The sequence below is a fragment of the Cervus elaphus genome, chromosome 19 (assembly GCF_910594005.1).
Source record: "Cervus elaphus chromosome 19, mCerEla1.1, whole genome shotgun sequence".
Taxonomy (NCBI): Eukaryota; Metazoa; Chordata; class Mammalia; order Artiodactyla; family Cervidae; genus Cervus; species Cervus elaphus.
The window spans coordinates 51153473-51174982 of record NC_057833.1 but is presented as its reverse complement, the minus strand read 5'-3'; the positions used below and the strand labels follow the sequence as shown (position 1 = coordinate 51174982).

The window sequence follows — 21510 nt, the reverse complement described above, 5'->3', positions numbered from 1 at the left end:
CTTTTTATAAGGACACCTGTCATATTGGATTAGGGCTCACCCCAATGACTTCATTCAACTTAACTACTTCTTAAGGCCTTATCTCCAAATACAGTCACATTCTAAAGTACTGGGAGTAGGACTTCAGTATATGAACTTGGCGGGGGGGGGGGGGGGCAGTGGTGGAGAAAGAATAAAATTCTGTCCCGAACAAGCTACTATGAATAAAGCTGCTATGAATATTTTGGTATGTGTTTTGTACATGCACCATTATCCAAAGTGGTCAAACCAATTTACACTCCCATCATCATTTGGGGGTACAGTTGCTCTACATCTTCACCAGGTGCTTCATTTTACAGATGAGAAACAGAGACCCAAGAGAGGAACTGAAAGGCCCACTTTCCATATGTAGATCATGAGCTTGAAGAGCAGAGCATGCAGAGGAAGCCCTGTCTCAACCTGCTTCGGGAATTTCTGAAATTCTCCAACACGTTATTTCATTCAATCATTCAGTTACTCATCAAAAAGAATTCCAAAAACCACCCGAGGCTCAGGTCCTATGCTAGGCTCTGAAGTTAAGTGGTTATCAAGAGAGATGTGAAACTTATATTCTACTTGTAGCAACAGAAAATGAACATACCAGCTAAAGAGGTAATTGCAGAATGTGGTAAGTGCTAGCAAAGAAACAATGGAAGCTGAGTTAGAGAATAAGGGGGTTGGGGTGGAAAGGGTAAAATCTCCTTTAAATGGGTTGCTCCAAGTGCCTTTCTCTTACAGAGAGGCGAGCCCTGAAGGGATGAGAAGGTGTCAGTCGGACCAAGGGCCAGGGAAAGTGTTAAGGCAGGGGGAATAGGAAAAGTACTAGCCTTGAAGTAGGAACAGCTCTGATGGCCGGGAATGTGCAGGAAATAATGGTTTGTGTAACTGGAGCCAAGTAGACAACATAGAAGAGAGACAGTAGATGAAGTCTAGAGGTCAGGCCCAGACCATTCATGGCTCACAGCTCATGCGGAAGTGTTTGGATTTCATTTTATGGGCAATGGGAAACCATTGGAGGGTTTCAAGGAAATGGCAAACAAAATCCAACTGACCTTAACAACTGTATTGTAGGGGGTATAGGGAGGAAGGAGCAGGCAAACGGAAGGCGCAGTCTTACCCTTGCATGGGGTGAGACATGTCAGTGACTTGGACTTGGGAGGTGGCAGAAGAGACATATTGGGTTGGCCAAGAGGTTTGTTTGGATTTTTTCTGTAACATCTTATAGAAAAACCTGAACAGACTTTTTTGCCAATCCAATATTTTGGCAGTAGAACTGACATGACATGGTGATGGGTTGAATGGGCCTGTTGAGAAGTGAGGATGGATCAAGGATGACTTCTAGGCATTGAGCTTGGGACCTCCAGACAGTATGAAAAGCTCTTTCAGCTATAACCTATCCATTCAAGATTGTACATCCTTGTCCATCTCAAGCCTCAGAATATAGTAGGTGTTTAATAAACATTCTTGAATGAATAACTGATTCCATGCATGAATGTTTTAGCACATGAATGGGTTCAATAAAGGTTTTTTTTATTGAGATAAAATTCACAAAACATAAAAATAACCATTTAAAAGTGTACAATTCAGTGGCATTTAGTACATTCACAGGGTTGTGCAACCATCACTTATGTCTTGCCTAAAAACATCTTCATCACCCCCAAAGGAGATCCTGCACCCAGTGAGCAGTCATTCACCAATCCCTCCTCCTCTCAGCCCCAGGAAACCACTCACCTACTTTCTGGGCCTCTGAATTTGCCTGTTTCTGGGTGGTTCATAAAAATGTAATCATACAGTATGTGTACTTTTGTGTCTAGTGTATTTCTTAGCATAATAGTTTCGAGCTTCATCCACATGTATCAGTAGCTCACTATTTTTAATGATGGAACAATATCCTGCTGTATGAATATATCCCATTTTGTTTATCCATTTATCTCTCAGTGGACACCTGGGTTGTTTCCACCTCTTGGTTATTGTGAATAACGCTGCTGTGAGCATTTGTGTAACAGTAGTTGTTTGGATGCCTGTTTTCAAGTCTTTGGGGTATATGTCCAGGAATGTGGTTATTTGGTTATATGGTAATCCGTCTTCAACTTTCTGAGGAAATGTCAAATTATTTTCCAACAGGTCAATAGAAGTTTCTTGAATGAAAAAAAGGAACAGTAGGTGGGAGGCAGGGATGAGGGCTTTTCGGCCCTCCACAAGCTGCACTGGACTGTGCCATTTGCAGGCTGTGTGATGTGGGTCAAATTACTTAAGTTCTCTGGGTCACCTCTTCATCCTCAAAGTGGGGAAAATAAATCTTTTCTCTGTGAGCCGAGGGACATGTTTTTTCTAAAGTTCTAGGCACAGAGTAAGCCCCCAAGTTAACTGCCTTCTCTTACTCTGACCTTGACCATATTGCACTAGGCTCTTGATTCTACCTGGCCAAGGGGCCAAGTTCAGCCGTGCTGCAAACTACAACTCCCAGCACGCACTTCTCCCGGGCCGGCTCTCCCAGCGTGGTGCGCATGCTTTGGCAGACGTGGCACCGGGAACTCGGAGGCGGGGAGCAGTTGGGAAGTGGTGGCGGCGGTGGCACCCGGCGAAGCTGCGGTCGCGGGAGCCCGAGTGGGGACCGGAGCCGGCTGGGGGCAGCGGCAGCAGGGATGGCGCGGGTCGTGCCGGCGTGGCTGCTCCTGCTGCTGGCCGTCTGGGTGAGGCTGTGGCGCTGGGGTTCGGGCAGGGACGGCACGTGCGCCCGGCGTGCAGGTCCAAGCTCCCTGCTCCCGGCGCTCCCGGGACTTGCGGGGAGATGATGCCTCCGGGCGCCTGGGTGGGGGCATGCGTGCTGGACGGGCGGGGACCCGGTGGCTGTGCCGGAGGCGGCGGGGCGGTCGCCGTGCCCTCCCTGAGGAGTGCTAAGGCGCTCAAAGGTCGGAAGGAGCCCGGGTAGGGGAGCCCGGGGGGAGCTGGGCGATCGTTGGCTGGGGGCTTGCGCGATGGACACGACTTTACGGGGGTGCAGGTCAGGGGGCGGCCACGGGCTAGGGCGGAAAGCCGGCGGCTGCTCCCCAGACTCGGGGCCCTGCACCTGTGTGAGTTTGGGGTAGGAAGGGGATGCTTGGCACCTGCACTGCCGGAAACCTTGTTTTAGGGCCACCTAGTTCTTGGTTTTGGCCCTGGGCAGCCGGGAAATTGCCGGCCACCATGGGGCCTGCCCTCCCGCAGCCCCCGCCGGCCAGACTTGGCTGGGCCGGGTGGGGTCGCCGGGGCGGGGAGTTCTGCTCCATTACCCAACTGAGGCTGGCTGGAACCTCAGCCACTTTCTGGCTTGTGATGCGGCCTATCGTTTAATGTAGGTGACTTAGTCTCCTCATCCGTGAAATGGGGACGCTTTAGATACCACCCCACCCCTCACCCCCCGCAAGGTTGCCAGGATGATCGGATGACAAATTGGAGGAGGAAGCTCTGTAAATTTCGAAACCCTACAAGAGGGGAGGAGGGACGGGCCAGGGTTATGGGAGTGTGGGATCTCCGGAGCAGTTTGCTACTCTAGGGGTTGGGGGTGGAGAGTGTTCCCCAGGGCATTGCTGAGAGAGGTCGGAATGGGTGTGTCCACAGCACCCAGGGACCGGGGTTTGGCCTTGGTGTTTCTGTAGTTTCTGGTCTCCCTTATTCTAGGACAGTTTTGGCTCCTTCTTTTCCTGAAGTTCCTGAAAAGAGACTCCTGCTGCTGGCACTCTTTCCAAGCTGGATTTTCCAGGGTTTTTTTTTGGGGGGGGGGAGGGGCGGTGGTGTGTGGCAAGGATGCTGGACAACGGGTGAGGAGAAAAAAATGTAGTGTGGATTGAGTTGTTTTAAACATTTCCATCTCTCAATACTCTGCCCTTCTGGGATCACCAGTGAGGAGTGGCCCAGTGGTTTCTGGTTGTCTGAAAGTGAGTAGAAAAGGAAGCTCCCTGCCCCTCTAGGTCTGTTTCTCCCTCTTAGAAACGGGGCTGGAGTGGGGCAGTGTCACTTCCCCAGGCTTGTTTAGGTTTGTTGGATACTCTGCATTCTGTTCCCTCAGCCAGTTGGCCTGGGCCGTCTCTGGGCCAGGCAGGGCTGCTGGACTGTGCAGAGGGGGCCATCTCCAGTGCCACCCCTGAAAGGTGTTTGAACTCAGTCTGTTTTAGAAGGTCTACTTTCTACTTCCCCTTCCTTTTCCCTCCTGTGAAAATGAAAGACTTGGGACTCTGACCAGAAAGAAGTTTCATTCAGCAAACATTCATTTATTGGCTGGCTCTGGGTTGGATTTGAGATGGAGGGCAAAACACACATTGTTCCTGCCCTCTGGTGTTGCCCTCAGTTGGGCGGGGAAGTCAGTGCTGTGGGCAAATAAAGACAGAAGAGTGAGTACCCATATTCGAAGTTCTGGGAGCACTACTGAAGGAGAGCTGTACATTAATTTAGAGGGAAGGTCAGCCATGACTTTCCTGAGGGGTGAGCTGAGCTGTCAGGAGCGAGTGTGGGAGTCATCTAGGCAGTTGAGATCTGCTGATGCCCTCCACTGGGAGGTGTAGAGAGTGGGTAGGTTTGCTGAGAGCACTAGAACCTGGGAGTCATCAGCAAGGAATTGGCATTTTCTCCTTTCCCCAAGCCCAAGATTGGCTTAGCAGGTATGAGACTGAGGTGTAGAGCCAGTGACAAGTGGTGAGTGGACACCAGGGTGCCTTGCTATGCTAAGTTGCTCAGTTGTGTCCAAGTCTTTGCGACCCCATGGACTGTAGCCTGCCAGGCTCCTCTGTCCATGGGATTCTCCAGGCAAGATTACTGGAGCGGATTGCTGTGCCTTCCTCCAGGGGATCTTCCCAACCCAGGGATCGAACCCATGTCTCCTGTGGCTCCTGCATTGTAGGCAGATTCTTTACCACTGAGCCACTGAGGAAGCCTGGACACCAGGATGGGTCTCTGTAAATATAAACTGTGTCCATATAATAAGGGTTCCCCAGCTCCTGGGAGTTGATTGGGTTTCTTTGTTCACTCAGTATTTACTGAGAGCTGATATGTGCAGGGCACTGGGCTATGACCCAAGAGACGCAAAGAAGTGTGAAGGGGTCTACAGAGATTCATGGACAGGGGTGTACACACCTCATATTTTTTACAGTAGCAAAAATATGGAAGTGGCTTACGTGCTTAACAATAGCAACATGTTTAAATTACTTGTAGCCCTATCCATACCATGGAAAGTGATGTTTATAAAGGATATATGTATTTGTTAGAATGCTGGATTTATTTTCAAAATATTTTATAATGCTTATGAGGACTATCTAAGGACATGAAAAGTACTTGTGTATGATAATTAGGGGAAAATCGGGATACAAAACGGAATCCCAGGGTGGCTGAAGATAGCTACAGAAGTGAGGGATTAGCCGAACATCCAAATGTCAACAGTGATTGCTCTGGAAGGTGGAGTTGTGGGTGACTTTTGTTTACTTCTTTGTTTATGCTTTTTTTATATTTCCCAAGTTTTCTATATGAATGCGCATCAGCTTTTAACCAGAAGTTAGTAAAGGAACTTTAAAAAAAAATGATTCTTTGGAGACTCCCAGTGTTCCAACACTATGACGTGGAAAGGGCTGCAGTCAACACTTGGACAAGTTGGTCCCAGCTCTTGCAGGCTGGGTATCTCTGCCTGGGGCCTGCAGCTGGGGGGGCCAGGCTGTCCTGTCCCCCACCCCCGCGGCTGCCTGGCCCTTCATGCTGTCCCTGCAGTCAGCCCTTCCTCAGGCCATCTGTGCTGACTGTCCTGTAGTCTCCATCCAGAACTTGGGAGGACACGATCTCACCCTGCTCAAGGGTCTCAGTGTCAGGCTGAGGCCCGGAGCTGGGCTGTGATGACATTTTCACAGGTTCATAGACAAATGGGAAAAATAACAATGGTAAATTTTTTCTTTTTTTTTCATGATTCCAAGTATTTCCAGTTTAAAAACTTAATTTCTCTGCCATGGTGTCCATATTGAGAGGGTGCTCGGGGAGTGGCTTAGAGTGTCCTTTTGGGAAAAAAGATGAAAGCAGTGATACTGTATTGTGATTTTTTTAAAAAAGCCTTCGATTGATAAAAATCTAAATTCAAATTTGTATGTTATATGTATAATATATTTTAAACATATTTAAAATATATTTTTAAAAATTAACTTATATTTTAAAATATATCCTGCTACTCTGTGAGCTTCAGAAGTCTGAGAACTATTGACCTAACTCAAAATTCTCTGATTTTATAAGGGAAAAATGAGGCTTTGAGAGAGAAGGGACTCACCATGTGAGGCCACCTAGTTTGTAAAGATAAGGCGGGTGCGAGAGCCAGGCTCCTGAATTACAGATGGGCATTCTTCCCACTCCATCTATGTCATCCAACTCCCACCTGCTTCCTTCCACCCACGCCGCTGCCCAGGCCTCTGCCCCTGAGGGTGGCGTGAAGCTCAGAACCTGGTGGGACGGGGCGGAGGTGCAGGGAACAGATGTTTGCCTGGTCTCTCCTGCTGAGCTTTTAATGTATACGTATTTAGGTTCTACACCATTATATATTTAATAGGCTCTTGTGGGCTGGCCTGGGGGCCTAATTGCCAGTTATAATGCTGCTTGGAACCTGGAGTGCACTTTTCCCACAGAAATAAGCACTTTACAGAGGAAGTGTTAAAAAAGAACTGGCACATGAGTTGGGGGAATGGTCAGGTGCCTTAGGAGCGGCAAACAGGGTCCTGTGGATTCTGTCCAGGGTCAGCCTCTGGGGCACCCAGTGACCAGGGAAGGGCCCCGGCTTATGCCTCACAAGGAGGGCAGACCCTGACCTCTGTGGCAGTGGGGATCCTCTGTGTGCTGGCACCTCGCCCAGGCTTGACATGCAGTCACCCCTGGTCCGTGTTTGCTGGAAGGAATCAGTGTTGCAGGCAGGGAGTCCAAGACAGAAATGTAGACAATGAGGAGCAATGGACCAGGCTGGATGGATGGAAGGATTTGAATCTGGGGCTGGGGAAATAAGACTGGAAAAGTGAATCCAGTAAAAAAACCTTAGATGCCTGTCAGAGCTTTCAGAACTGAAATCTATAGGCAATGGAGAGACATAATGAAAGTTGCCCTTTTTAATAAAAGGACAGTGAGGCCACAGTGGAGGGTTGGGTTGGAGTGGGAGAGACTAGATTAATTTTCCCAAAACAACACTTTCTTCCTCTTACTTTCTTCTCTGTTATCTACAAGATGAAGTTCAGGGCGATGTTACGGAAAGAACATGGGCTTTTTGCCGCACTGTGGAGCTGTGTGACCTTGGGCCCTGCCTATTTTCTTGTTTGTCAGCAGTGGTAATAATACCCATTGTGCAGAGTTGAAAGGATCAGAAATAATACAGGGAGCACCCAGCACAGTGCATGGCACATGGGCACGCCCAATAAATAGGAACGGGCAGGCACCTCAGGGGTTGGAGACGGGGTGCCTGGTAGCCAGTGAAGGGCCAGAGGGGCTGTGAGTGGAGGCCGTGAGCTGTGGGTAGGGGGCTGTACCATGGGATTCTTGGATTCTTGCCATCATGAGTCCCTGGAGCCGAGGTCCTGATGGCTCCTTGCCCCTCTGCAGTGGGCCCTTCAGAGCCTCTGGATGGGTGGGGGTGTGGCTGTGTGTGCCCAGAGGGGCTAAGAGTTTAAGCACTCTGCTTTTCCCCTTTTTTCTGAAAGTGGATCCTCTCTTGAGGCCGGAGATACCAACCACACTGCCTCCCTGGAGGGTTTGCCCCAGCTTTGTGGTTTTGTTCTGTGAGGCTCTTGTGTTTCCCTTGGTGGTTGTAGTAGGTTTTGGAGGCTGACAGTGGACCAGAGAGTGACCCCCAGGATGTAGGAGAGCCTAAGTTCTCCTGCATTACCAGACGTCGATGGTTTTCTTACCCTCCTTTCGTTTCCCCCACACCTGGCATCGTGGTGGGAGAGGGAAGGAGCTCTGTGCCTCGCCCAACCTGCAGCACTAACCTGAGTCTCTGGCTTCCCATTCGACCTGTCGATGAGAATTATAAAACACCTGGTACATTGTAGAGGGCTTGCAAAGTATTTCAGTGTATTTCAGGTCTGTATAATTCTGCGTCCCACACTAGCTGGGTGAGATAAGCTGGTTGAGTCCTATTACTTCAAGAGAGGGATGGGTAAGTTGACAGAGTGGGGAGAGAGAGACCAGTGATGGACATGGACTGGAAGGGGAGGGCATAGACAGATGAATGGATCACTGACTGAGTAGCCTCCTTCGCAGGTGCTATTTTCTGAAATAGCAGCACCAGCCATTTACCCTGGGTATCCATGATCCTTGCTCTTTAGCTTCCTAATGGCCTGAATACGGGAGGCGGGGCCACAGCCAGGCTCTCCCTGACCATCCTCCTCACCCTTCTCATCACCCTCCCTGCTGGGCTCTAGGTAACTGTCCCCTCTGACCACCTACGCCCATCAGGGCCTCATTCCATTCACCAGTTTACAATCACTTCTAAATAATTAGCTTTGCAGTTATGTGGTGAGGGGCGGAGATGTGGAGTTGGAATAGCCTTTTTGCATCTTTTTATTCCCTGAGGTCATACTGAGCCCCCAGCTTGGATGTGTGCTCTGTGCGCACATGGCCTGGTGATGAGCCTGTGCCCGGCTTCAGGGTTTCCTGCTCCTCACTGTTGGCCGGGGCAGGAGTAAGAGCGTCCATCACCGCAAAGAATCCCACCATTCCTCTAGCCCCTTGGCATGAGCAGATGTCTTTAATTCGTGAGCAGATCCTTTAATCCTTGTCTTGGAAGGTATTAATGGAGATCGAGGTCGAGGGCTTACGCTGGGGCTTAAACATAAGGGTGATATAGCTTCTGAGCCAAGTCATGGGCTTGGCTGGAAAGCTCTGCTCTGGGGCCAAGTAGGGCAGGCTCCTGTGGAACAAGCAGGTTTGCTCTCACCAAGGAGTCTGACTTGGCTGCGTCCTGGGCAGGGTGTTGTACATGCTCCTTATTTCAAAGGAACATGGACCACCATGTGCATGTTACATATATCATGTTCATTCATTCCACAGATCTTTCTTTTTTTGTTTTTAACAGATACCTCATGAGACTCTGTTATGAGCCAGACATACTGTGCCAAGGCATTGGGGACAAACTGATAAAAAGGATGGATACCATCCCTTCCTCCCATTGCCTGGTGAGAGGCCACTAATTTATTATTTAATTCAAGTAGGAAGTGCTGGAAGGAGGGAGATAGAGTGGTTAGAGCATGTGTAACAAGGATCCCTACCCTATTGCAGGGTGTCAGAAAAGGCCTCTCTGAAGACTTATGGACCCTTTCTCAAAAAAATGTTTTTAAATGTATAAAACAATGCATAGGATTATAGAAGAAACCAGTGATATTGAAATAGTTATCAAAATATTTTAATAAATTGTGAAAAAGTAGTATGTATTTTTTTAATGCATCATGTAGGAAGATCTAGTGACAAATTTGATAATTTCTATAAATTGTAAGTAGTGATGAGCATAGATATCTGCAATAACCCTCTTGTGCTGAGAAGATATGATTTCTATTGGTGACAAAGTCATGGACATTGTCAGTGCTACTGTAATTGGTTACCTACATTCATAATAAAGGGAAGACTAAATTTCAGTGAAATTAGTGAAAATAAAGATGCAGTTTATTTATTTCAGTGAAATTAGTGAAGATAAAGATCCCATCCAAATTCACAGACCCCGGTGTAAGAAAAATTATCCCCAAACTTAGAAATTAAATATGATTTTATGACTTTCTAATGTCACACTGGAACATTGTCTAGGAAGCCCACCTCAGGGGCATCCGGTGCTTTAGGGATTGTTACTATGTTTTTTATTCCTTAGGACCCACACTCTGTAAACTTAGAAAGGATGCAGATGATTGCTATTAGGTAGGGAAGAGAGATTCTTCAGGATATTAACTGGCTTGTTATCTCATTTAGCAATCATATCATACCTTTTTTCATCGACCACTTGTAAGTTTCTTATAACATCTTTTTAAAAAAAATTTGGCTGCACCGCACGACTTACAGGATCTTAGTGCCCCCAATAGTGGAAGTGTGGAGTCCTAACCACTGGACCACCAGGGAATTCCCTGTAACTTCTTTAACAAAATATTTTTATTAACCTGTTTTTTTCTTTCTTACATCCTCTTTTGACCTAGCTTTGTCATTTTAGTGCGCCCCTTATTTAATTAATACCACTTTGAAATATGCTCAATCTTTGCATGAAAATTGGGTTTTTAAATTTGAAAATTATACTGGCTCCCTGTTGAGGAGCCATGGAGCGAGCAGAATGTGAGGTTGTGGCACTCAGAAGGGAGGTCTGGGTGGGGCTGTTAATGTAGGGGTGGGCTCAGGTGGGGTGCCCCAGGGGACGGTATGGGCAGGTAGAGAAGATAGACTGAGTGAGCCCGGAGGAAGTGCTGCATTTACAGGATGGTGGCAGTGGATTTACAAAGAAGACAGTAAGGGTTGTGGGAGAGGTAGAAGGGAGACCAAGTGTGTTCTGCCAGGGCTGAGCGAAAGGAGAAGTGGAGGTACCTGTAGGGTCTTCCGCATGGAGGTCATTGCCGAACCTCCGCCAGGAGCCTCTTTGGTGGTGGGGGGCAGATCTGAGGATGCTAAGGACTGCTCAGAAGGGGAGGAGGGAGGTGGAAAATTCTGGCTGTGAAGGAGTGAGGAGCTGTATGGGGTCCAGAGAGGAGGTTTTTGAAAGATGGGTTAGTGGTCTTCCAACCCAGCTGTGACTCTGACCACCTTAAAGAGGTATGTGTGAAAATGGATTCTTGGGCTCTTCAGATCTACGAGATGATTTTCTTCAAGGGTGAGGCCCAGGAAGCTGTCTTTCCAGAAAGCTTTTACTTACTGCTGTTGTGCAGCTACAAACCAGAGACATTTACAAGCTAACATTAATTTTACGTGGTGGACAATATCTTGCCAGCCAAGGTTGCCTCTTTGGGCCGAGTGGCATGACACAACTTCTGCCCATGATAAAAGCCACATACACCAGTGACACTGTGAGACTCACTTGGCTGGAGCATGTGCCGTTTTTGCTTTTTTCTGTGGGCATTGAGGAAATTGTGCACAACAGGTAGCAGAGAAGGGATGGCTCCTGCTGTCCTTGAAGCTCTTTCCGGTTGGTTGTGCTCAGTAGCTAGATTGGAAGGGGAAGCCGACTTGCTGGCCTCTCGGGTCTTGTCTGGGTGCAGCTCTGGGGAGGGGAGGGAGCTTGAGGGACACCAGTGGGAAGTGTGTGCATTGACAGGCAAAGGCAAGCTTGTGATCTGTGCCTACAAGGCCTCTGAGTCCCGGTTCTGCTGTTTTAGGCATCACCTAAGTTGAGTGCCTTTACTTCTTTGAACCTCGGTTTTCACATCTCTAGAGTAGGGATGGTACACCTCCCACACAGATTGTTTACAGCAGGTTTTCAAACATTTTTACTGCAATTCCTGCAAGAACAGTTTTGCATTTTACATTTATAACCAAGTACATATATCTATATATGAACATAACAGATGCAGATTTTTCACGGAATACACAGTCTTGCTACCAATGTACACACTGATGTTTCCTTCTTACTGTTATTTAAAGAAATGCTGGTGGTAACCCACTGAAGCAATTTTATAACTCTATTCTTGGGTTAAGGCCTGAGGGATAGAAAATACTGATTTCAAATCTCAGCTTTAGGGGATTGAATGAGATACTGTATGTCAAAGCACAGATGTATCTCATGGGTCATGAGCCCTTGGATTGTTATTTTCTTTTCAATTAATGGAGCTTTGAGACAGGGTTGGGTTTCCGGAGTGGGAATTCACCTGCTCTTCCTCGGGCCCTGCTGCCTGCTTCTCTGCTTCCTCCCCCAGCTCTTCCTCGTTAGCAGGCCTGGCACACCAGGCTGGCAGCAGCCCAGAGCCCTCTTGGCTCTTAAAGAGGTTTTCCACAACATTAAAAGCTTTAGGGACTTAAGTCCTGGTTAAATGCACTGCAGTTGCAATTTCAGGATAAAAAAACCTGTTTTTATAAGCTCTTGGATCAGTCGTCCTGCCCCCGAATTGTCCCTTGTTGACAGCCACGTTTGTGCCACGGAAAATGGGTGGGAAAACTGTGTAGCCCACATCAAAGGTGTGGTTGTGGTTTTTAAAGGAAGCAACATATAAGACATACCCTGGCTTTTCATTCATGGGAGCAAGTGGTGAGACGTGCGTGGCTCTTGGTCTTTCCACTTCACCTTGGGTCCGAGTCAGAGCTCTCTTACCTACTTGCCGGGTAATGTTGAGCAAGTTTCTAACTCTTTGTCTTGACTTCCTTATTTATAGACTACATATAATGAAAGTACCTACTTAATTCACTTGCCAAGAGAATGAACTGGACAGTCATGTGAGCAGTTTTGCTGGCTCCTGGGCACACATGAGCACTCTAAACTCAACAGCTCTTGCGATGATCATGGCCTCATCCCCAGGCCCTCGGTGTTGGGACTAAAGAGTCCTCTCAGGATTAAAGAGTCCTCTCTCTGGTTGGGTTCCATCCCAGCTGAGTGCTTTCCAGTTTCCCTCTCTTTCTTTAGCACATTTAGCTCCTCAGCTGCAGCTAGTCAGGGGTCCACATTCCAAGGGCCAGGCTCTGTCTTTCTGCCACACAAACACACATGGACGCACACGCACGTGCCATCCAGGCAGTGTTCATTTTTATTTCAAAGGCTGCTGGGTGGTGGACTTTTGAACACTGGGAAATATCAGTGGTGAAATCTTCAAACTTGGTTTGAGGTCAGGCCTTAGCTCCTTGTGAAGAGGATATTTAGCCATGGTGATTGGTGACAGATGCTTACAATTTGTCCATTTAAGGAGCATAAATTACCTATATTTAAAAATGAACATTTCTCTCTCTCGCCCTCTTTTTCTCTCTCGTCAGAGCCATTCTCAGCATGCGTTGCATGCAGAGTTCTCTGCGGATTCTGTGTAATAGTTCTTATTAAAAAACTCCACACTGTCAGGTGAGCAGAGGAGCCTGCAGCAGTCAGTCCGCTCAAAGTGAAGAGGGGAAGATAAGCACCCCTCTCGCTTGGGAAAGTGCCAGTGAACACTGGATGGGTGGTCGAGGGTATCAGGAGGCCTCTGAAAGACGGGGGGCAGTATTTGGTTGTATTCTGGACATCTGGGAATCTCTTTTTTTTTTTCTGTCTTATTTTAGGTGTTTTTTCCCTAACTCTAATTTTGAGATAGACTTAGAGAAGAGCTGCAAGAAGAGTATAAAGGATTTCCATCTTCCTTTCACCCGATTCCACAGATATTAACATTTTATCACATTTATCATACTCTCCCTCTGCATATATAAAGTTTACAGACACAATTCTCCTTTGTCCCATAAATACTTTATTGTTTCCTAAGAGGCAAGGACATTCTCTTATATAATCAGAGTACAATAGTCAAAATCAGGAATGTAGCGCTTGGCTCAGGACTTTATCCAGAATCCCATGTTGAATTTGAATTAATTGTCATGTCTCTTTAATCTCCTTTAATCTGGGCCACTTTCTCAGTCTTTGTCTTTTGGGACCTTGGCATTTTTGAGGAATGTCCCTCGGTTTTGTTTTGGATGATATTTCCCTTCCTTCGGTGCCTTCTATCAGGAAACATATGTTCATTTGACCCATTCTTGGTGGTGTTAACATTGGTCCCTTAGTTGAGGTTTCTGCCAGATTTCTCAACTATAAAGTTACATTTTCTTGTAGTGGAGAAATACTTGGAGATTGTTAATTGTTTCCATGATGGTAGCCAAATGATGGTAATTTTTAAAAAGTATTTGTATCGGGCATGCCTATTATGGTTAGAAAAATACACAAAGGAGAAGAATAAAATCTATTCAAGGACAAAGGCTTACTTTGGTGAATTTCTTTTTCTTCTGGTCATTTTCTTAGCATAATTGGCTGTATAGTTGTAATCATACCATCTACATTTTAAATTCTGTTTTAAAAAACTTAACATTAAAACAAATATCTTTTCACTGTACAATCTTTGAAAACATCACTTAAATGCCTGTTTCATCCTGTCAAGTGGTTTACTCTAAGAAAAGTTTCCCCCGATGTTGGATATTTAAGTTGTTTACAATTTCTGACTCTTGAGTAGGAATGAATGAGTCATATATGTGTCAGAATCTCTGTGAATTTCCTTGGGACACATTCCCAAAAGTGGAATTACCACGTGGAGGAGCAGAAATGCTTTTAAGGTACTTGATTAATTGTGCCAAATAGCTTTTCAAAAGAATTGTGCTGGCTTAAGTCTTTGCCAGCACTATATGACAGTCGGGTGTCATATTTTAAGAGATTCACTAATGGTGTTTCTCAACTTTTTTTTAAAACCGTGATCCAAAAATCAAGGTTTGTGTTGAGATTAATTTCCTGTATTTTGAATTATGAAAGCATAAATATTTATTTCCCAAAGTAAATTATAGTGTAATATGGCACGTTACTCCATTTAGGCTCTGCCTCCCCACTCCTGGCCTTGGAATAGCTCTGGGAACTGGGAGCATGGGTGTGTCTGGGGCAGACCATTCAGGACATTGAGGGGCTTAGGGGCACATGAGGAATTGGGGAATTTCACCTACAGAATCCTAAGAGGGAATGTGTTTGCTGTCTTCAGAGTGTGGTAGGCTGGCAGAATGGCTTGGGAGGGGGAGGGATTTGAACTTTCTAATGACTGGAGCCATCCAAGATGAAATGGTAGGACATGGACTTCTGTGCATTAACACAGTTTAGTTTCTGCAACCTTCCAGACTCCAATGTGCTGAGCAGCCTCAGGAGATTTTGAGTACTTGGCTCTGGAGGCTGGAGACGGCATGGAGGAATGTTTAAAGGAGTCTTCTATCTGGAAACCAACCAACCCAGCTTAACTCTGAGGGATGTCCTGGCCTGTTGGTCTCCTTACTATTAATAGTAAAGGGCTGAGGTTGTAGGGAACCTGAAGAGTTATTAGTTTTTCTTTCATTTGTGGGTAGCCATCACCAGGTGACCAAGATACTTGGGATGGAAATAGGCACAGTGAAACTCGAGTAATTAGGAGGAACACAGTAAATCAAACCCTTGGTAGTCTGTCTCCTTCCTTGTAGCAGTTGATCTAAAGTATAATGCATGATTTGATGCTTTAGATGCTTTGAAATATCCCAACTGGAGTAGTTGTTAATATTTCTTTCTAGTTAAAGCTTTTGTTTCAGTAGGCACTCAAAATCTATTTGCATGTGTGCCAGAAAACCCAGAATGATAGTGCCTCAAAGAAATTCTTTATTCCACTCACAGAGAAGTCTGGAAAGGGGTGTTCCAGGGCCAGTACATTCCTCTGTGGTATCAGAGTCCCAGGTGCTTTCTATTTTGATAACTCTACATCTTTAGCAAGTCCTTCCACCTCATTGTCTCAAGGTGGCTGCTTAAGTTCCAGCCATCTTTCTAGATTCTAGGGAGCAGAAAGGAGGAAGGGACTAAGAAAATTCGTAGACTCTATTAAGGACACTTCCTAAAAGTTGCTGCATAACACTTCGGTTTACATTCCAGGGACTGGAATTTAGCCACAGGGCCACACTTGATGCAGGGAAGACTGAAAGGCTTGACTTTTAATGTGGGTGGCCACATGCCCAAGGCAACTCAGCAGTTTCTTCATGAGGTGTAATTACCTCACTGTACTTCTCTGGTAGTGGTCACTAGACGAGGTTTGCAGAATATCATAATTGCAAAGGACTTTGGAAATCACTTTCAACCCGTTCATTTTACAGAGAAAGACAGAGAGAAGGAGGCATGGCTTGTCCAAAGTCACACAGTCAGTAAATATCAAAACCAGCACAAAACTTGGGTCTCTGACTCTTTCTACCAAACCTCTAGCTCTCAAATACTCAGCCAGCTGGGGTTCTCTGACCTGGGGTTCAGGTCATCTGTTTTTAACCTTATTCCTGGATCCCTTTACCACCAGCTTCCTAAGAGTCTAGACTTAGATTCTGACATTTCAAAACTATTTTGAGTAAGATGTGGGCTACACTAAATTAAACCAGTTTTTTCACAGCTCCAAACATAAGAAGGCTATCTTTTTTTCAGGTGACAGAGCAAAAAGAAGGTCAAGTCCCACATCCACCTTTTTTCCTAAATGTTAAACTTCTGTCCTCAACTCTTCTTCCTTTAGCAAGTCACTTTTACATAATTGAATACCTCTGGCTTCATGATCTGCATTGAATAGTGAATCTATAACAACAGACAGCATCCTGGGCTATGGAGAATGTGAGGGTGCTGGCACGTACCCCAGAGATCCGGAGCTTTTTAAAGCTGAGAGTGTAATGTGGCAAGGACTGATCTCCTGTTATTTTCCAGAATTGCATGACTCTCTGTCTAGCCTGGTGGTGATGGTGGGTGAGGTTAAGTGAAGAGAAAGGAAGTTGTGAATGCAGTGTGTTAGAATGAGAGGAGGCAGAAGGGAGCCCAGACCTTGCACACACCTCTGATGAACCGCAGATCTGGGCTGACAGCCCCAGGGTCTTGAGAAGGGTGGCCAACAGCAGGTGTTCTGGGCTTGCAGGAAGTAGAGAGTTGGTGTAAATCCCTGCTGGGACCCTCCTTGCCCATTCTGAAAGATTTTGGCTTATCCTGGCTGATTTGATTTACCCCAACTGCGGGAAGGAGGTGCTTCTGGGAAGGGTCCACTTGGGGTGCTGTGAGTCTAGGGAGCTTGTGGGGTAGAGGTAAGCCACTACCTCTGGCCAGGACCTAGGAGGCCCGAACTCTGTGACCTGATCTACTGTGTGACCTTTGTAAGTCAGTTAACCTCTCTGAGCTTTAGTTTCTTCATCTGTAGGACGAGGCTAGTGCCCACTTGTCCCAGAGGGGCAGATGGGCACAAAACTGGGAAGCACCATCCTCCATGTGCTGTGTGGCCTGTGGGTCTGGTTCGCTGTGCAGACGGGTGGTTATTCTAGGTGCGGACACTAGATTTGTGTACGTGCACATTTCTTCCTGCTTGGACGTGCTGTCCTGCCTGATTGCAGGCAGGGCCCTGGAGAGGAAAAGGTGGTGCTGGGTCTCCTGTTGTCCTTGCTCTGTCTGTGATTTGTCGCACTAGTAGCACTAATACAGATAATTACGATGCTTCTGTGCTGTGTGCCAAGCATAACGTTAGGTTCTCCGTGTAGTTTAAACCCCTTGTTTGATCCTCAGCCAACACTGCAAGGCAGGTGTCAGTATTATCTTCTCCTCGTTATAGGTAGGGAGATGACACTCATAACCCCTCATGTCATCCTGCTGTAAATGACGGTGCCTGGATTTGAGCCCAGGTTTGTCTGACTCCAGACGCAGTGCTCTTCCCATGTGTCTGTGGGGTGGTGAGACCGCAGAGGGAAGAGAGCGAGCTTCTCGCCTGGAGGCCCCTGTGTCCAGCAGGCCCTAAAACAGGCAGACGCCTGTTTGGAAGGTGAGGGGAGAAGCCAGCGTCCTCGACCCCATTGCCTCCAGCTGCAGTAGAGGGTGGGGGTGAGGGCCTCTGTGTCGGGCACCCTGAGTGGCTGCTGGGCTCTGTAGGGTGCTTTTACTCTGATGAGGGGAGGGGCTCGAGTGGAGGGGGCTCTGATGCTGGGCCCTAGTGTTCTCAGAGGGGTGTTGTGCTGTGACAGGGGTTGGGGGATTTAGGGACCAGTACTCTGATGGGGGGCACTGGCTCTCTGATGCAAGCGGGACCTGGTTTTGGGGCCCGTGTTTCCCAGCAGTAGAAGAAGAGAATGTCCTTCCCAGGTGTGTTCTGCCCTGCACCCAGGGGAAGATTTATGGGTCTCAGCCAAGTCAGTGGGGTAGTTCAGCCCTGATGGAAATACTGTGAAGGCTGGGGCTGGCGAGCAGAAAGAAAGCAATTATTGGGGGAAAGTCAGAAGGAGTTTGCACAGGCAACAGAAGGGGATTTTTTTCTCTTCTTCCTCCAAAGTGAAAGACTTAGGACGTAAAGAGCCTGCCTGCCTGCCTGCCAAACCCAGGAACAGCTCCATGGCTGGCTCGGAAGGTGGCTGGCTTCCTTCTCATACGTTGCCCTGTCCCCCCCTCCGAGGGCTTGACAAAACAGAGTTTGTGCATCATTAACATTATTATTGTTGCCGTAGTTATTGTTATCAAGGTTTGTGGGTTGTGACTTATGAAGTCTGCCAGAAGGCTCTTGGCAAGGCTATCCAGGGCTCACAGGAGCTGCATATTTAGGGAGGGAAGGAGTACGCATGCTGGAAAGGTTAAGGTAGACTGAAGCGGAGGAGAAAGGAGAATGCTAAGTGGCTGGAGGAGAGTCCCCTTGGGTTTAGAGGAGGGAGGAAAGGGCCGTGCTCCCGCCGGTCCCTGTGGTTGCTTACTAAGGTGAGGGTCTGTCTGAGGCCATGTAAGGGGCCTCTTACCCTCCTCTCAGAGATATTAAAGCGAGCATCTTAGCTCTTTGCACACCAAGTCCCCTGATTTCCCCTGGATCTACCTATCCCAACTGTTTTCCTCTGTTCCCTATATTTCAGATCCTCTCCTGGCAGATCCTGCCTCTCCTGTGCCGACAAACGTCCACGTGGCTCCCCACCTTCAGTGGAGACAGCCCACCCTCCTCCCCACCCTGCGTCCGCCTGTGCCCCTCCTGCATGGGGTGTGTCTCTCTGCAGCCTGCCTCCCCCTACACTTGGCCTGGCCTTTGCCTGTGTGTCTCCTCCCTGGTCTGCATTGATGTGGCACTTCCTGCCTTCTTCCTGACCTTTCTCCTGGTCCTCCTCCTCCTCCTTACTTCTCCCTCTAGACCCTGACCTCTGAGACTTCATTGAGTCTCACTCTCCAGTCTGGAGGATACCTCGGTGGGTTGTCTTGTCCACATATCTGTGCCTAAGCTTATTATCACCTTCCTCAACAGAGACAAAAGCCTCCTCTACTTTTCCATTCTTGCAATTTTGGTTCTTGTTCCATTTCTGAGCACACAATCTTTGGGTTGTTTTAGCTTCTCCTCTTCCTCCCTTGCTTACAGATGAATAGTCATTGAATTCTGTTGTTTTTCTCTCAAGCCTCTTGGATTGAACCATTTCTCTTTACTTGGGTGGCCACCCGGGGAGTCCCTTCACCTCCAGCCTTCTGGCGACTGTCCAGTCTGAGATCACAGCCAGATGGGCCTTTTGAGCCAGGCTTTCAAGGTCCCACCCCACCCACCCTAGACTGGCCCCACCGGCTCTCTCCTACCACCCTCCAGCCCAGACCCTCCCTGACTGCCCTGGGTCTTGTCTGGCTTCTGTGGTCCCTCTGGGTCTCCCAGGAGCTGTCACAGACTCGCCTTGTAACGTGCTCCCAGCAGAGGACCTCTGCAAAGGTCAAGAGTATGGCAGTCGTGTGTCTGTGTCATGTTTATTGTGTTGGACAAACACTTCCGAAGGGCTTTCAAGGGGCAGGTGCTCCTAGTTTAGGGAGTGGAGTAGGGATGGGGCAAGATGAGGAGGAGATGGACCCTCCATAAAGAGTTCTTAACCAGGCTGGCCGCAGACAGTGCTGTGTTTAAGCCCCAGCTTCAGTGTATTTCTGGTAGACCTGAACCTCTCTGCTGTGTGAGGGTGAACTCAGGGGCAGAGGCTTTGGTGGTTTGTGTACTCTGAGAGTAGCTGGTTAGAATATAACTGTTAGATGACCTGAGGGATTCACTGGGCTTTCTAGGAAGGAAGCTGTGGATAAGCCTTGAGACTTGGTGCTCTTGTGGTTTCTGCTGTAGACACTTTGCTGTCGCTTGGCCCAGCTGCACCATCTCTTCCCCTTTCCTGACCCCCCAGTCCAGAAATTCAGGTGCCTCTCAGGAGGGCTGATCTGCGGGTCAGAGTCCTGAGGCACTGGGCAAGGGCAGTTGCTTCTATTGACTACCCAGGTTATTTGAGGATTAAAAACAGCAGCATCAACATGTTTTTCTAACAAATTCTTTTCTTTTTTTCCTTTAACCATGTGCATTTTGTTGTGGACCTTTCTGGAATAACATGTAATAATAAGGTGGACTGGACTTTTTGGTGCACTCTCAAGGTTGCTGTATGAAGGCAGGGGGTCCTCAGGCTTTGTGCACATCCTGCCAGGGCAGAATAAAGGAAAAATCATTCCTGGACAACTCCTTCTGATGGTTTTACTCTGTGGAGAAGGTTAAGTTGCATCCAATGGCAGATTATATTTAGAAACACTATAATATGGCCACATTTCTGTCTTCTACTCTGCTGAGATGGAAATTTATATTATATATTACAGTAACTGATACTGTTAGAGTGCTGTATGATTTATAAGGCATATTCGATAAGTTACCCCCTTTCATCCTCACAGCTGTCCCACGAGGGGAGGTATCATTATCTCCACATCAGATGCAAAGCACTAAGTCTATGGAAGGTTGAGTGATGTTGCCTGAGCATCTTAGCTATTGAGTGAAGCTCAGACTCAATGCAAGACTTCTGGCTACAAAGAGGCAGTGGCCTGAGAGGACCTGGGGTCATGTAGAGAGACGGGGGTTCAGATGCTGGTCCTGCTTCTTATTAGCTATGCAACTTTGGTCAAACTAACTGATCTATAAGATCACACACATTGGATAATCTGTAGTTGCCTCTTCATACCACATTCCTTCATAACCCTCGTGGGGGGATTAGGTTAGCAACATTCTGGAAAAGGGAAGGGAAGATGCTAAGGGGTAGGGGTTGAGAGGAGATGGGTGATTTCAAGGTTCAGTTTGTCTGTACTTCTTCCCACCTCTGCCTGGTGTCTCCTGGCAGAGCATTTCTTATTCTGTCTCTCCAGGTGTTAACCGTGGTATTCTTTGCTGGCTATGCAGGGGGCTGTTGGCCAGCTATGTGGGCTGGGTGAGGGGCTCTGCTGGGTCACAGCTTTGTTCAGACATTTAACAGCCTCCCCTTCCTGCTCCTGCTTTCAGCCCACCTCTCATGCCTGCAGCAATGCCTGGTACTTCCAGGGCCCAAGGTGTTCAGGGTTTTCTGTGGGAGAATTGGCTTGTTTCCTGTTGGCTGGTCTCCTGAGACCATTGGCTCAGTGGGGGAAGTGAGAAACCCCTCACCCACCCATTCATTCCCATCCTGAATGGGATCATGTTAAGAGGTGATCATACTTCTCTGTGGATTTGGGGCTTTGGTGCTTCTAGGCGGGATGGAGTTTTCACATTGCTCCACAGTGTGACATTTGAGGGCAGGGTAGGGTACAGACCTTGACCTCCCAGAGAAGTCTTGATTGAAAGGGTGGCAGGAATGTCCATGCAGCATGCTTATGTACCCATGCAGTCCATATGGCCTCATAAAAAAAGCGCATGAAGAGGAAGGATGAGCTGGTGACTGGGAGTGGGCTGGAAGAGTTCCTGTGGGAAGGGGACTATTTGGAGAGTATGTGCGTGAGTGCTTAGTTGTTTCAGTTGTGTCCCACTCTTTGTGACCCTGTGGACTGTGGCGCTCCAGGCTCCTCTGCCCATAGGATTCTCCAGGCAAGGATACTGGAGTGGGTTGCCA

At 47.6% G+C, this 21510-nt stretch overlaps 1 protein-coding gene across 1 annotated transcript in view; it reads left to right on the top strand.

The window, feature by feature from the left end:
• Positions 1-2537: 2537 nt before the first annotated feature.
• PDIA5 (protein disulfide isomerase family A member 5) overlaps positions 2538-21510 on the top strand; it is a 91867-nt gene continuing 72894 nt past the window's right edge. The window contains exon 1 of the mRNA XM_043874205.1: positions 2538-2711. Within this exon, the coding sequence (XP_043730140.1) occupies positions 2664-2711 (48 nt within the window). The 5' untranslated portion in view covers positions 2538-2663. The remainder of the gene's footprint in view (positions 2712-21510) is intronic.